Here is a 16,713-nt window from a genome sequence, read left to right as displayed (position 1 = left end):
TACGGCTTTGAAGTCCTTAACATTTGGCTATGAGGAAGAGTAGATGCTTTATCCTTCTTTCCTCCTTTCTGTTGGATGACTTTCATTGTCCTAAGAAAATCTATCTAGATTTGATAATTTTACAAAACTTTAAGAAAAGTTTGTAGTGTGGAGTAGGAGCCTAGGCATGATTAATAATTAAAAACCAAAAAAGCCCCACAAAACCAAGAAACCAACCCAAAAATGCCTAGAATTGATTTTAGATGAGGAAAAGAGACTGGAGTATGGCACATTGGAGACTGGAGCTGGCCCTAAGTGGTTGTAGATGAAACTAAAAGCAAAGCAGTCGAATTGAGTGGAGTTGGTTGAATTAGAATGTTTAAATATGGTGTCTGCTGGATAAGCACCTGGCTGGGCAGATGGGCTTGAAATAGCATGATGAGGCAGGTGTGGGTGAAGATTGCCTGTGAAAATTTGGGCACAAAACCCAAGCAGTTATATTGGAATCTGGTTGGCTTAATAGAAAAAGAAAAGCATGAGAAAATTCATAAATACTTTCCTCCCTCTGCTGTTGGGAAATACTGGGCAAAATGCATTGCTTTCAGAGAAGATAAAAAGTTATTATGGGCCACTGTTTATTTCAAGGTGCAAAATCTGTTTATTCTTTTAAACCCTGTTTTGAAGAAGAATGTATTTTAAAAAAATATTTAAAAATAGAAGAGAGATCCTGATACTACAGAGTTGGACATTTGAAAGTTGAAGATACAGAGTGAATACTGTTTACTGAAGTTTAATGCAGATCATTTATGTATGGTGTTATCCCATTTTGTGTTTTTTTCAATGTGTACAGGTGGGACAGCACTTATTAGATGAGCAGCTGGTCTGTGTTTGTTTCTCTCCATTGCATTGTGGATGCTCTTTACCTTATTGAATGCACTCTCTGAAACTTTGCCTAGGATTATTTATTTTCTCATGGAGTTTTCTGTGGCACACTGCGGGATCAAGTGCCTCTTAAAAATCATCTTTACAAGAGCTGTGTGTTAAGCGACAGGTCAATTATTATTTGTTTGTCAAAGAGATGAGGCCTAGAGGAATGAACTTGGAATGTGTTCATAAGTTTGGGTGCCCAATTTGTGGATCAAAGGACCTGTTTTTTCAGTGTATAGTACTGCCTGATGAAGAACTTGCAGGTTGCAGTTGGGTCTCAGCTGATTCCTGAGGCGCTCATTGCTTGTGGGTCCATTGGGTGAACTGGAAGTGACTTGGCCAGCAGCACAGAGAATTTGTGTAGTGGCAGTGGTGTATTTCAGCACCCTCAGGCATGTTCAGTTGACTTTAGCACTTTGTTTTCATCGCTTTCGTTTTATTGCATACTCTCTCCAGTGTTCCCAGCACACAGGGATTCAGCAGTAGCTCTTTCCACTTCGAAAACCTGTTTTATTGTAAAGGCAATCCAATACTTTAGAAAGAATTAAAATATACATGCGGCCCTTTAACTCTAAATTGACACGTGATTTGTACATACAGGGAACTGAGATGAGGATTACCCTGGCTTCTGATTGCAGGCTTCTTGATCTTAATGTATTTCAAATCCACTCTGTATGTGAAAAATCTACTGCTAAAGGGTGCCATTGCATTTCACAAGGAACATATGCATACATCTGATGACAGGAATTGGTCTGTATAAAGGCACAACTTGTTTTAATTAATGATATCATGAAAATTAAGCTCTCAATCATTCAATCAGCTCACTGTGGCATAATAAATTTTTCAGCACAGAACTTGTGTTCCACTAAAATATAGCAAATTTAGTGTGGCATCCATTGGTAACATGTAGTACACTTTTCAGCAATTTTTTTTTCTTAGGTGAAATAATTTCTCTTTATTTCCAAGCTATTTCTGAAAATTTGGTTTTAGTGTGATTTTTTTGAGTCTTACTCTAGAAGCCTATACTGTAAACTATGCTGTAACAATAAGTTCCTTACAACTGTAAAGAAATAAAGTTTAAAAATATTACTTTATTGTGTATTATAATTCTATTCATTGGAAAATGTTTTAATACAGTAAGTATTCTGTTAGAAGCCACCCAGTCATATAATTTTAATAGATTTTTGTTTTCTTTTTAAGCAGCTGTTTCCTCTCTGATTTGGATTTTAATCATGACTTGACTTAAGCTTTCATGTCTTATTTATGCTGCCAGGAGAGAACTTGAGCACTAGTTTACTTAATTATTTGCTATGCAACAGCTGCTAATATTAAAAACAGAAAAAAAAAAAAAACCCACAAAAAATGCCATCTCATCTTTAGGTCTGCTATGGACAAAAAAAGCAAAGGCAGGAAGGATGACTGTAGCTACCCTGTCTGCTTGGCACCATCTTCCTCCTCCTCCTCCTCATCTCTCTCTCACTTTCAGTTTTCAGTGTAATGAAGAGCAGGAGAACAATATTCTGTAATTAAGGATTCCATTAAGTTGAAGAAAAGAGCAAATGGAGTTGTTTGTTCTCCTAGCTGAAAAAATTTGTCTGGGGTGGGGGTTAGTGGTAGTAGTGTAGAGAGAGAGAGAGGTGGGTGGAGAGACTAAGTCAGGGCTGTTTGTTGAATATACTGTTAAGGACTGTTACCATCCTAATTAATCAAGTTAGAAATTACAGCTGTAGTCGGTTTCCCCCCAATTCTTGTTATCAATTTTCTTCTCTTTTGAGACAAAGCAAATATAAATTTTGTGTTCATTTGTCATTCGTTCTTTGACTTCAGCATCTCTGAAAATAACAATGTAGCACAAAAGACCAGTATTTACCTAGTTGTAATGTGGGTTGCCATGGTGTTTTGCAAATTATTGCAATTATGTTCACCATGCGAGTCGCCCTTGGTAACTGGCGAAAAAACTGATAATCCTGTTTTGAACAAAAGGTCAAATTGCTGAATAGAAAGTCTTGATTAACTAAAAGATGTACAAAGTGGAATTATTTCCTACCATTCAGAAATAGTTCTTGATCGGGTTTGGGGGAGGGGGTGAGTAAGTACATCTGATTACTGAAGTACAAAGCATTGAAAGGATGTTGTCTTGAGCCTTTCATGTAGTCTTAATGGTGGCTTTTTTGTCAAATTTACCCATTTGCGGCATTGAAAGAGGCAGCTGCATTTAAGCTTGAGAGATGGTGCTTTTTCAAGAGTTCAGTGCATGGAAAGTTCTCAGCAGTATCTGCAGTTTACTATTAGACCTTCGGCTATTAAAACTGATGTGCTGCATTTGAGCCCATAGCTCTTGGTGCTTGTAAAACCCTCTGACTGATGATCTAATAAAGTGCTCTTACCGGACAATCTCTGATCAGATACTTTAGGGGAAAAAAAAATAACCACAGCTCTGAAAAGGGTGGAGGTAGAAACACATGGCTGTACTGAAAAGTTTGCTTTTGTAATCTGTGGTGGAAATGTTAGTAAATAAGACTGTATATTCAGTTTAAGTATTTTAAAGGCCCAATGTATTGTTCCAGAATTCATTTTTATTTACATTTACAAGCACAATTCAAGCAGAAAATATTAAAAGTTTTTCATAATAACCAGTCTTCAGCAGTTACATACAAGTATATAGAGGGAATAGTTTCCTGCACTTTAGTGCCATGAATTTCTTTTTGTCTTTATTATTCTTGTAGGGGTAGCAGGGGAAGGGAGAGAAGAGGTGAGAAGGATTAAGGAGTTTTCTTTTTTAATTATTTCTGCTTTTTGTTTTTTAAATAGCTACCTGGAAATTAATTCTCAAAACTTTGGAGAGCCTGTGAGAGAGCAGCATGAAAGCAAAGTAAACCTGAACAAGTTTGTGGGTTTACATTCTGCATCACCTAGCAACCCCCTGGCTCAGCCAGTTCTCTCGTCTGCCCCCAGTCCTGTTTACAGACCATTCAGACTGCTCTTCGAAACCATGAAAGATATTCAGTTTCATTAGTGCCATTCTCAAGGAGAAAATAATTAAACTTAAATGAACAAACACTGCTTAGTGTTGCTTTAAAGTTCTCTAGTTTAAGGTGACCAGACTGTTGAGACGGCTTTCTCTGCCATTACCTTTAACTCTTCTGAGCCCCTCTGAAGTTAAATACCCGTGTATGTGCATTACCACCTCTAAAGTTTTTGGAATTCTGTTAACTCCTTCAGTATTCAGAGATGTTTGTAACCATATTGCAAAGATAAATGCTTCACATAAACAATCTTTTTGTCTCTTTACCAGCTTGAAATATATACTAGAGTTGACAAACCTTACTGGAGGTGCCATGTATATGAGCAAAACCTTTGTGTGTTCTATCTTACATCTGATGTCTTGCAGGAAGTTCATCATGACAAGTCTGAAAAATTCAAGGACTGTACAAAAATTTGAGGGGAGAAGGAAAATAACAGAATTGTGTAGTAATTGGGGGCAGTGGAGTGTTTTTAGCTTTCTAACCAAGCTAGAGGCATAGTTTTTAAGAAATCTTTTGCGTTCTTACTGTTTGACAAGCAATACATGGATGGGCTGTATGAGCTCTTTGTGCCTTGTTGATAGTTGACAGACAAAGCAAAATTCTTTCTGAAGCAAGGTACTGTACTTAGTTGTGACCTATTGTAGCCTAAGAATATGGCTTCCTTTGAGTTGTGTGAATAGTGAGAGTATTTTGGCAGAATGGACTTAAATGTCCTTCTAGAGGTTTTTGCTCTCAAGTGCAGAAATCTGTAGGGCTTCTTTCACTGATCCTTTTCTCAATTTTGTTTCCCATGTGTAGTCATTTTAAGTATGTCGTCTTTCAGGTGCTTGCTCAAGGTCCAGTTTAGCTGTTTTCTGTTTGTCTTAAGTGAAATAAAATTGTTGGTAATAGCTGGGTCTCTTTGTGAGTGGTGTGTCAGCGTGAGAACACTTTTTAATCTTTTGTGCTGCATTTTGGTGACTAGAACCTTATTTTAGTGAAGATAAGAAGACCAAGGTATTGGATTTGATGTGAAGTAAAGCAGAATATATTTGCTAATTTAGTTTGTAATGTACAACTGTTAAGGTTGGAATTTGTCCACTTGTGGTGCTATTACATGTGCTAAAATGAGGGCCACTGTTTGTATCAAATCTATCACAAGGGTTTCGAGTGCTCTATTATCCTTTCAGCAGGCTGATGATGGAGCCTGGGCTTTGCACAAATGAGATCAATAAGTTTCAAATAACATTTATGAAATGACATGTGACTGTACATCTAAAGGTATCTTGAAAAAAATCAATTTTTAATAGCATGTAAAACTCTTACATTGACCTACAAGATATTTTTCACTTACATCTTGTTTGATAATTTTGTTTAAAACATTTTTTATGTTAGCTTGAGTGTTTCAGTTCTTGGGGGAGGGGATGCAGGCTAAGGTGCATTTCTTGCTTCTTCGGTTATCTCTTGTTTTGATCACATACACACACCTCCAAGACTTTCAGTGGTAAAACTGATATAACAGATAATGCTGAGAATAATGTTTTCTTGAAAATAATTAAGTTTTCTTTCGATCTTGGGTGGTTTCCTCCTTTTTTAAATTTTTTTTTCCAGTTATGGATTAGAATACAATTCAAGTTCTATTGTTTTGGAATATTCAGAATTTCAAAATACCATTCTTGAAACTCTACAGACTTTCATTTTTGGTAGCCTTTAAACAGGCATTTGATATTCTGTGGCTAACTTTGCCTCACAACAGTGATGCATTGCTGATTGGACTGTGAGATACGCAAGTTCTGAAGGAACTCCTAAAAAGTATGCTATGGGACAGAATTTTGTTATGGGTAAATCCTCAAATTTATGGCCATGTTCCATAAAATCCAAAGCGATTCACTTCCCAAATGGCCACCTGGAATCTACATCAGAGCTTTTACCATTCTAGTATCACCAGCTTTTTTAAGATAGAAGGACATTTTGTGTTCTGAGAAATTCAGGTGCTGTTTATGTCCTTATTCATGCTTTCTTTAAGGTAGCAAGTCAGTGTAGCTACCTTGCCTTCAATTACCATTTGTGTAGTTGTTTTGGACCTTCCGGCTGGTCCTGTGAAGGTGTAGTTCCCATTGATTCCAGGTGCCCTTGGGGTGGCAGTTTTCCAGTGGAGAACTGAGACAACAGATGCAAGTGTCTCTGGGAACAGGAATGTTTTGGAGTGGGTGTCCTTCTCTTTTGCCAGCACTGAGTGTTAAAGTGATCATTTGCCTTTGACTTGGAAGTTACTGGCTAAGTAACTAAGCTTCTATTTGATACATCATTTAATGTGGGTCATGTGATAATACTGGGTATATAACCAGTCTTCTCCAGGACCAAGTCTTCTCCAGCTTTCAAATAATACACTTTCAAAGGCATATTTCCTCTTTTTATCTTTCATTTAAGAGACAGCTTTGCATTTTTCCTAAGAGATCACGTCTATCTGTTCATCAGCCTGGATAATGCAGAATTCTAGAGGAGGAGAGTGAGCCTTCAGGAAAGGAATTTCCTTTCTTTATAAGAGTTTTTGTTATCCACTCCATCCCACAGCTGAATTCTGATCAGTTATATAGGCCAAAACTCAAGAATCTCTGAAAATAAGGAAATGCTTAGAAAAGCAATTGAATTCATATCATCCAACTTCCATTGAAGTGAGGCAGCATGAAATGGAGTGTGAAATGCTGTGGTCACTGTTTACATTTTCCCTAAATTGGATGATCAGGTAGCATCTGACTAAAAATACTCATACTGGGAAATGTAACCTATTTTTTCTGGATGAGAAGCTAGCTACGATATTTATTGTACAGAAAAAGAAAAGTTAATATGATCTCAATCGCCAAGAGTGAGTTGATAAAATAGGTCCTCCTCTTGTGATCTGAATAGTCATATACCATGCTGGATCTGTGATCAGATTTCTTAATGCATTACAGTTAGCTTTATGTATAAACTTCAGGAACTAATTTTAGTTGCTGCTACTATAATAGTTATTAAAACCATTTGTTTTGCCAAAATGTACACACCTAACAAAATGTCAGAAAACATAGAAGAAGCATGCCCTGGGTAAGGGATTAAAGCTATAGTGTAAATGTATAAAGAATTTATGCTAACCTAAAATGTTTCACTATTGTAAGCATATGCTGTGATGTCTTTCATCTGCAACAAGCTTGGCAGCATGTTTAACATGGTACTTATTCCACTTAAAATAAGAAAAGTTCTAGTCAGCCAGCATCAGTAGTGGATTTTTCACCCAGTTCCTTATATAAAACAATTTATTTGAAGAGTCTGTAAAATATCAAAGGGATTTATTATTCAGAGATGATTAAATGTTACAGTGGTACAAAATCTGAAAATATTCTTGAAAATCATCTTTGTCTTATATACTCAAATTGGAGTGCAAATATTTCAACTTAGTTCTAAGATGATTTTGACTTAAAAGTTTCAGTTATGCCTGACAGAGAGACCTTGCACACACTCTTTGCTGTGAAATTCTTTTGCATTTTAAAATTCTCACATGGAGTTTAGACTTTCCTCTTCTCTAGCAAGCAAGTGATCTCTTGAACATAACCTTAGGGCTTTTGATTTAGTAGGATTTGATCTCCTTGTAGTAAAATATTAAAGAAGTGGAGAGAGCTTCTCCATTAATTTTTTGTTGAAGTGAAAAGAAGACTGGAATGCCTGATATATCAAAAACAATGTCTCTCCATATACTACTCTGAGAGCTCAGTATGTCCAAGGTCTCTAATGGAAGAGGCTTTGCAAGTCCCCTGGATTTCCTTCGCAAATAAATTGAGATCTCTCTCATGGTGTCACACGTACATGTTTTCATTAGTGCTTGGTAACTGATTTGCTTGGAAAATATCAGGCTTTGAAGGATCCTGGAAAAGTTGCTGACCCAGAATTCTGCATCAGTGATTGCTTTTAACTTCATTACTCCATTTTTTAGGGTTGGTTTGCATGAGTCTTGTAAATAGTGTGCCTGTTTATTACTTATCAAGGAGATATTCCTTGATAGGAAAAATGCCAAAACAGAGAAGATGCTCCTTATAAAGGCTTAAGTTCTGATGGTGGTCATTTTCCTAGGGGGAAGCAAAGAAGGGAAGCCTCATGGCTCATTTTCCAGATATGTTATGCTCTTCTGTGGCAGCACCTTCTTTTTGTTTCTCTCAATTTTTTTTTTTTTTCTGACAATACTGTCTAAGAATTTTGCCTTTATGAAGAATTTTCTTAATCTTAAGGTATCACCCGTGAGGAGCCCTCCTGATCAAAGCATGCTACACTGACTCTGCCTTGGTAGTCTCACAGATAAGTTACTCCATCCATAAGATCATTCAAGCAGCTCTCTGATGTGTCTTTGTACTTGCTCTGGAGGGACATTCAGGATGAGGCAGCTATGGAACAGGCACAGAACAGACAGGCACCAGGACCCTGCAGAGTTACTGTTCCTGCAAGAGAGGTGTGTGTTTCTGATTATACCAGTTCTGACCTCAGCAAGTCCTCCATCTGGAAAAACCTTTTCAAAAGTTAAATAAGTCTGTGACTTTCTTGTGTCTAGCAGCATCAGGATCAGTTTGTTTACAACAGTGCATCCTCTGAGGTTTTTATCAGGTTAATTTCCTTACAAAAATGTGGGGTGTTGCCTGAGGAACCTACGCTATACTGAACTTAACTGGAGTGGTGGAATCACTGTCTCTGGAGGTGTTCAAAAGCTGTGTGGATGTGGCAGCTGGCCTGCTGGGATAGTGGCTAGACTCCGGTCTTAGAGGTCTTTTCCAATGCTAATGATTCTATGATTCACATTACTAAGTGGGTAAAGTTTACTGGTGGAGTCTTATTTCACTATTTATGATAGCATTCCTGACCTGAGGGGATTTGTTCTTGGCATTGTAGCAGTGGCAGGTAGGTGTCACTCAGGTCTGCTTTGTCTGCTGAAATTCCAGTGCGTGACCTTAGTTCTCACATTATCACTCAGACTTTCATTGCTGCTGGTGTCTCACCAAGGTGGGGCAGATACATTGGATTGTGCCAGTGTTATTACTAGAGTGTTTCTTTGTTCTGAAAAGGCAAGAAAGCAGATTAGATGCTGAAATTACTTCAAAGTAATTTGATTTCTGGTACGCAGCAGAAAAACTTCTCAAAACAAGAGCTCATCTTTAAGTCAATATTCATATCACCTTTCACACTGGAAGTGTAATATCATGATGTAATCTTCAAAAGATGTAGTTACTACTGATAGTCAAAACACTGGCCAAAGAATATGCAAACAGAGGTTGTGGTTCTAGTTCCTGACATGTTGTCTATTACTGTAGGAAAGTTTGTCTGTTCCCCCAAAAACTCAGCTGTTTACAGAACACACAGGTGGGACAGGGAGAACACACCATACATGTGGAACAAATTATTGCAATTGGAACTGGTAGCTTTCAGGTCACTGATTTAAGTCCTCTGTTGCCATGATGAACTGCCTGATTTAACTTCATAAAATCATCTGTCTTTTAATATTGCTTGGGGAGATCAATAGATTTGATAGTGTATCCAGTAATGCAGTATTGGTGGAACCTCATCCTTCCAGAGGATTTCAAGCCACTTCAGCTAGGTTTTCCCTGTTAGGCAATACTATCCATAATAATGGATGGTGTCAGGAAAGCAGGTTTTGAAGCTTCTGGTCTTGGAATGAGAGGAAATAATATGCTTTTGTAAGAGTGGTATGAAAAGAAAGGCCAGTGTGAAGTGCAGGTGTCTCGATTAGCAAGTCCCAATGCTACCTGGATCAGAAAATCTTTGTTGCACTGTCTCACATTCAGCCTTCCAAAAACTGGTTTTCTGATTGGTGACATGAGCAGCAGGCTTAAGCTGGCTGGCTAGGATAGCATGTTCAGGCTGGCTTTCTGTGCTTCCCTTCTGGTGCATTTGATGGTGTAAGGTGACAACTTCAGTGCTGCAGTGCTGGAGACATGGGTTTGGGGTGTAATGTGCTCAGATATACCAGCCGTCTGAGATTGGGCATCATCCACCAAGACCCCATTTTCAAAAATCCACATTTATATTGTCTTCAATGGGGAGGAAGAGTCCAGAGAAGCGAGCGTGGATTACAAGTCAGTTCAACTCTGAACTAACTGATAGTGACTTATGAATAATTTTCAGTGCTTGCAGCTTTCTGCTTTTTACCAGCGCATTTTTTCATTCCACGTGAATCTTTAAAGTGTTGTAGTGCCTCAGCATCCAGACTATCTAAAGGCAGGAACAGATGCGGAACTGAAGTGTCTTAGAGAAGCACATTCAGTCCTCTACTGTAGCAGGCGCAACCAAGCTACATTGTCAAATGTAATTTGTAAAAATTATTAAGATAAAGCTCAGTAAATGCATGTTGTTGACCCCTGCAACTTCTGTTTGAAAGGCTGTTGCAAAACCACTTGCCTATGTATTTTGGGGTAATATTTCTAATGCTTGTTGATCATTAGAATGGGAGAGGCTAATTCTCAAGAACAGACTTACAAAGAAACAAAAATTACTTTTGACTTGCAAATTTCTCCCTATTAGCTACAGTTCATGGACTTAATACTCTTCAAGGATTTTTCTTTTATATTGTGCATGTATTTCAGGGTTTTTCACATGCTTTTTTATATTTTAAAATGAACTAAGCATTTGTGGCCATGATGTTTGGAAACGCTAGTTGCTTTTTTTTCCCCCTCTGACAGCTTGTATTTCATTTCCCACAGTGTTGCAGATACCAAGTAGAACAAAGCTGAAGGTTCCCTATTATGATTTTGTTTGATCTACTGCAAATTAATTTACAGACTCAGTGATAGCTGCTGGGAAATGAAGGATTGGTTTTGTTTGGTCAGTGAAGATGACAGGCATGGATCAAATAAGGGTTAACAATAATGCACTTGAACGGATTGAATCAGAACATAATGCATGTATTGAATTTGATTGCAACATGCATGTCCATGGAAAAGGTTTTTGTTTAAAAGAAATCAAGGCTATGGCTTAATTATCAAAGCAAAACAAGAGACATAAAGAGCTACATGTTTCTGATACTGCTTTTTTCAAAAATAGCTCCCTTCACACAGTTATCTACATGTTTAATTTCCATGCATAATAGCAACAGTTATTGTTGTCATTTGTTACAAGAGATTAACAGATAGAAAGTACAAACGCAAATAAGGCCTGAATAGAGAGGTGACAAAGAAGAAAAGACCTCTTTACTGTTAATTATAACTGGTGGGAAGTCTATACAAATGACATTAACTGTTTTCTATATGAATTGAAGTGACATCCAGTTTGTTCTCAAACATGTGTATCTACTCAACACATTTGGGTATTTTATTGTAGACAATAACTTAAATCTTTGTTTTTTGAATATAGTTTATTGAGAAATGTACTGCTCAGTAAAACTTGTATATTTTGATCATTATTTCTTAGTAGCTGAAAACAAGCCTAATAGTAAGCTGTTGAATTTAAGTGGTTATTTTTATCCTAAGCTGTGGTTTTTAGTTTAGTCAGGGGGTTTTCAGTCTTTTCACCTGTTTTTTGTAACCAGCAGAGCCTCCCAGTGCTTTCTTCAGCAGTGACTGCATTAGACTGAAACAATTGCATAAAGAAACTGGCTTTAAATGTCATTACTCAGTGGTTGTTTGAGAGGACTTTCTATGCATTCCCTTATAAGACAGTAGAAGCTGTACCTTGTGAGTGGTGTAGTCCTTTGTTTCATAATTGTTAGCTAAAAAGGCCAATAGGTGGCAGAAAACACAGTTACTTTTATCATACATTATTTTCATGATTGTCTATTTTTGAGTATTCTGTTCACCTGAAGCTGGGATGCTGCTCCCATTCCAGGCTTTGTTTTTTCATTCCCATACAGAAGTATTGCATTTTGTATTGCATTCCATAACAAACTATCTTACTATCTGGCAGTTTCCATTATTTGTTTTTCTAACATAACAAATTGTTTCAAAGTTCATATGTAGTAATTTAATATGTTTTGAGTCATGAATGTTCTCTTTGTGCACACAGAATCTGTTCATAGTTACAGCTGAAACAATTAAGTTCTTCAACAGGAGGGTTTTGGAATGGGTGAGGACACCCTCCACACCTCCCCCTGCCTGGCTGTGTATTTTAAGGTGCTGTTTATGTCAGATTGCTGCCAGATGTTTCATAGGAGGTAGAGATGCCACAGAATAAACACATTTCCAAGCGGAGCATCTCTTTTGTCTCTAAAAATTAACTTAATGCAAGATCTGTGAGAATTCATTATCCTTACAAAGATGTTTTTGTGTTTTCCCTCACAGTGGCTCTAATGATATTCTTGGTATTCATGTAGGTGAGTGCCTGAAGATCTCAATGCTATCTTTGAATAGCTTTTTTTTTGGTAGGTTATTCCATGTCTGTTTAAACTGAGTTATTTAATCAGTGTGAGACAACAAATAAGCACCTTCCTCTTTTAGAGATAAATCTTAGGTTCTTTTGCAAAACCAAAGCCAAGGCCTGTCTTTTTCACTTGAGGCTCATTTGTGCCCACTGACTTCAAAAGACACAGGTCAGATGCCTGTCAGGTCAGGCCCTAAGTTACGATTTCTTATAGTGAACCATGTGTTGATGAAGTCGCTCAGTCTTGGTGAGCAGTGTCTTACATTGCTAATGTCAGTTCTGAAGTATATGTCATAAATAAATGGTGTATGACAAAGAAAGTGGTACTAGGACTGCAAGGGCGACAGTTGTGCAAGAGACCAAATCACAGAAGGTTTTTGAATTCTTGACATTTTCTCACTGTGCAGTTTTAAACTGATATTGCTGATCTACATAACAGTAAAGTTCATGCTTAGTGATCCGATACACTGACCATATTGTTTCCAAAACCCCTTACTTTATTAAGAGGGTCTGGAGCGGGGAGGATTTCTGCATCCCAAAATCTGTTAGGTGAATTGCTTTTGGAGATGCTTTTTTCTTTATCCATTTACTATAAATGGTTCATGGAGTAAGCTAATAGATAATAATGGATAAGCTTAACTGGATATCAGGCTTTAGATGTCAGAGTTGGGTGAAATCAATCTAACTGTGTAAGTAAATACACTCTTTCCATTTCTGCACTATGGGCTTAAGCACACATTTCAGGAAGTGCTATATACATTGATATTGCCTTGATGTTCTCCACACAATTTTTCTGCTCTGTCCATATGGACGTAAAAGCACTGCTCTGCAAGAGCAGCAGGAAATGTTTTGATGGCACCAAGTGGGATAATACTGAGTATATGACATGGCTGTAGAGGTGGCAAAAGAGGAGAGGTCTCTGGAATAAACAAAGTTATTTGGAAAGGATTGGAGGATTCATCTTAAAAAGATAAAAACTAAAACAGTCTTGGAGCACTTCTGAAATTATTATAGAATATATTTTTAAGTTGAAATCCAAGTGGAAATTAGGTAGAAGTCATTGCCAGAGCATAACATTGGGACAGCTTGTCAAAGAGCTAGTGAGAATGGAAGCAAGCAACTTTCTGAGTTGTCCTCTGATTCATAACTTTTCTGTCAAAGCACCAGGGATCCAGGTATGATTGGATTTAACTTCCTTGCAGGAACAACAAAAAATTTGGAAATGGGCAAAAATAACCCAGCAGAGACATCACCAGTCTGAAATGCAGAGTTTGACAGGGTTGAGCTGCTCAGGGTGGTAAAAGCAGGAACTGCTTAAGAGTTGCAGGAAGACTAAGTTGACTTCTCAGTTAACAATAGAAGCGTATATGCGCTGCCAAGTAAGTGGAAGTGAGGAAATGCTAAAAAAAAAAATCTTAATTTTGTGTTCATTGTATTATTGACCTAGTTGGGAAGAATAAAACTATAATTCTTGAAAAATAATAAATATCTTTCTGGAAATGACTGCTCAATGCCCAGATGCTCAGTAGTGTGCTCTAGGCAGACAGAAATTGAGGAGAAAAATGAGCAGAGAACAAGATGGTAAATAACATTCTGTTTCTGCACAAATCCATGTTCATTGGTATCTTGAATACAGTGTGCAGTACTGGTTTCATCTCCCTCCCCAATTGTCCTATTGTCCCACACTCTCTCATTTCCAAAAAGAGCTGGGAGACATTCAGAGAAAGACAACAAAGATTTGGAGTGGTTTCCAGACAAGGAACAACTAAGTAAATTAGTACTGTGGTTTGGGAAAGACTTTGATTGAAGGTGATGTGATAGATGTGTGGAGGTCTGTAAAATCATGAGTGGCACAAAGAAGGTGAATGCAGAATGATTTTTCCTAGTCTCTCCTGATGCAAGAACTAAGAAGTGTTAAAAGAGAAGCTGTGTGTGGGGGGGTATGTTCAAGAAAAATAAAGTACTTTTCCATATAGTTTATGGTTCTGCAGGATGTTGCAGATGCTTAAAGTTTACATGAGTTTGAAAAGCATTTGAAGTTCATTTGGATCCTTAATGTATCATTAATGTATTAATTCAGTCACCACTGAATACAGAGACCATGATTCAGGGAGCCCTTGAGCTATTTCCAAAAGCTGGGAAAATCTTTGGAAGAGTTTCCTTAAGTATCTTCTGTTGGTGGTTCTTACAGATGATCTTCAACAATTGTTTTTAGCCTATGGTTGAACGTGGCACAAGAAGTTCATCCTTACATAAGTCCTGAAATCATTCCTTCTTGCATACTCTCTCAAGAGAAGCCTTTTGCATTGTCTGCCTGAGCTGACACAGGACAAACTGTCTCAGATTTTATTTCATTTTAACTCAGGAAAATGTTAGTTTTTCCTAAATGAATCAGTTTATGTTGACATCTTGCTTTTTTCTGAAAAAAAAACACAACCCAAAAGCTTGAATAAAAAAGGAAAGCTTCTGCCATCAGGAAATAGAAAACTTAAAACTGGTTCTCCTGTCCAAAGCACAAGCAAAGAAATGGCATTTTACTTAAATATTTAATTTATTTCAAGTCTTGCTTAATGGAGTGGAGTGTCTTGCTGAATGGTCTACATAGCTAGATAAAATACTCCTGTCATATGTCAATGTTGTAACTGGAGAAGAGAAGAACAGGGGTTTTGGTATATTTCAAAGAAGGATTGACTGCAGTGTGGGATTTTGAAGCAAGAAGACTCCAGCTTTGTTGTCTGCCATTAATTGTTTAAACAAGGTCCTTAATGGACCTTCATCTCTGTACATATTACACTGTCAGATTCACAGAAGATGTTAAAGTTGGGATATTTTTCTTTCTTGACTATGATTCATTTTCTAGGTGGAATTAAAACAAGCTATAACTTGAATTTAGGGTAAAAAATTATTTTTTTCTATGTTCTGCCTTTGTGCAGGGTTGGTTAATATGTGAGGAGCCAACTTGCCAGAATCGAACCCGTCGGCTTCCGCTGAGTTTCTCCCGGAGTGGCCCCGTGTGCCAAGCCTGCAAGAAGGCTGTTCTGAGACCAGAGGTGAGTGTCCTGGGACAAAGCTTTGACAGAAGTGGAGTGGGATTCTCCTGAAGCTCACCTGGCTCTCAACTCTGCCTTTCAAAGGTAGCAGGATTAAGCAGGAATTTTTAATGAGTTTATTAGTTTAAAGGGGACTGTTTATGCTTTTCCTGCTCCACATTTAAGCTGCATCCTCATTGCTATGAAGAGAGCATGCCATGCAGCTGCTGTGTTTGGAAATTTTCCAGCTGACGAGCATTTGGTCAGCAAACTAGAATTTGCTGGAATTTCTCTGCCAGAATACAGGTAAATTAACATAGACAAACAAACTAAACCTTTCAAACCAAAAACAACCACCTTTTTTTCTTCTGATTGGTTCTTACATGGCTGAATTTGGTGCTGAGGAGCTGGAGGTGAGTTTTTGTGCCGTCATCTGGGGGTACTCTAAGACGGTATTTTCAGGAGATCAGAAGTTCTGGGTTTTGCACATTTGAATTTGGCTCTATGCCTGAAAAATGTAGAAGCTTTTAAACCTCATGTTGAGCTAGATGGTCTGGTTTTCCAGAAAACCATCTGCCTGATGGTTTTCTTGGTTTCTGAGATTAAAGGAAGCTGATTGTTTCATGTTGTAAAATTCTGGTAAAGCACTTCAAAGAAAAGAGAAAGTTAGTTTAACATTTAGAAATCTTGACAATTTATATAAAACAACCAGAGAGAGAAAGATTCCATAAGGAAAATGGGAAATCTATGATTTCAAGTTGTAATAAATTTTCAATTTATTCTTACTTACATAAAACTTTAAAAAAATCAAGAGTTTGAGGTGGGATTGTTAAGTGAATGCTCTGAACAGCATTGTATGATTTACCACACGAGATTGCTTTTGGTTTTGGTCCTTCAGTATGTAAGATTCTCCTGTGTCTTCAGGAGAAGTAAAAAGTCCAAAGGATAAATGTCAGTAAAAAGCCAGGGACTGAAGCAGCATTTTCAGAGAAGACTGATCAAAAGCCATTTTTTGCATTAGTAGTAAGTTAATGCTGCAGAATGTAAAAAGACCAAATGATGATGAACAGCATTAAAGAGAGGATGAAAATGAACAGAAGTTCCCAAATTCCTATCACTGGAACCAGGTGATACCACATTAAATTAAAAAGGAGGAAAAACAAATCTGTCAGTAAACAAACCTTTCACCTATGTCATAAATCTGAGTATATAGCTGTAAGAAACTGAAAACCAATAGCAGTGGGAAAAGAGGCCAAGACTTATATGGTTATTAGCAGTGTTATGTTAGCTATCAACAAAATCTTTGAAGAAATTCAAGTTTTGATCCAATTTCTAGCTACTGGAGAGGTGTACAAGATCTTTAAGGAAATTATTCTGCTTTCTAC

The 16,713-nt window shown here is 37.4% G+C and overlaps 1 protein-coding gene across 2 annotated transcripts in view; it reads left to right on the top strand.

Annotated features, from left to right (window-relative positions):
* POLA1 (DNA polymerase alpha 1, catalytic subunit) overlaps window positions 1-16,713 on the top strand; it is a 185,875-nt gene that overhangs the window by 108,139 nt on the left and 61,023 nt on the right. For both annotated transcript variants that reach the window (XM_058854715.1, XM_058854724.1), the window contains exon 35: window positions 15,233-15,349. In XM_058854715.1, coding sequence (XP_058710698.1) covers window positions 15,233-15,349 — 117 coding nt within the window. The remainder of the gene's footprint in view (window positions 1-15,232; window positions 15,350-16,713) is intronic.

This window comes from Poecile atricapillus, chromosome 1 (genome assembly GCF_030490865.1).
Source record: "Poecile atricapillus isolate bPoeAtr1 chromosome 1, bPoeAtr1.hap1, whole genome shotgun sequence".
Classification (NCBI taxonomy): Eukaryota; Metazoa; Chordata; class Aves; order Passeriformes; family Paridae; genus Poecile; species Poecile atricapillus.
Note: the sequence above shows the minus strand (reverse complement) of the source record. Positions and strands in the feature narration are given on the sequence as shown.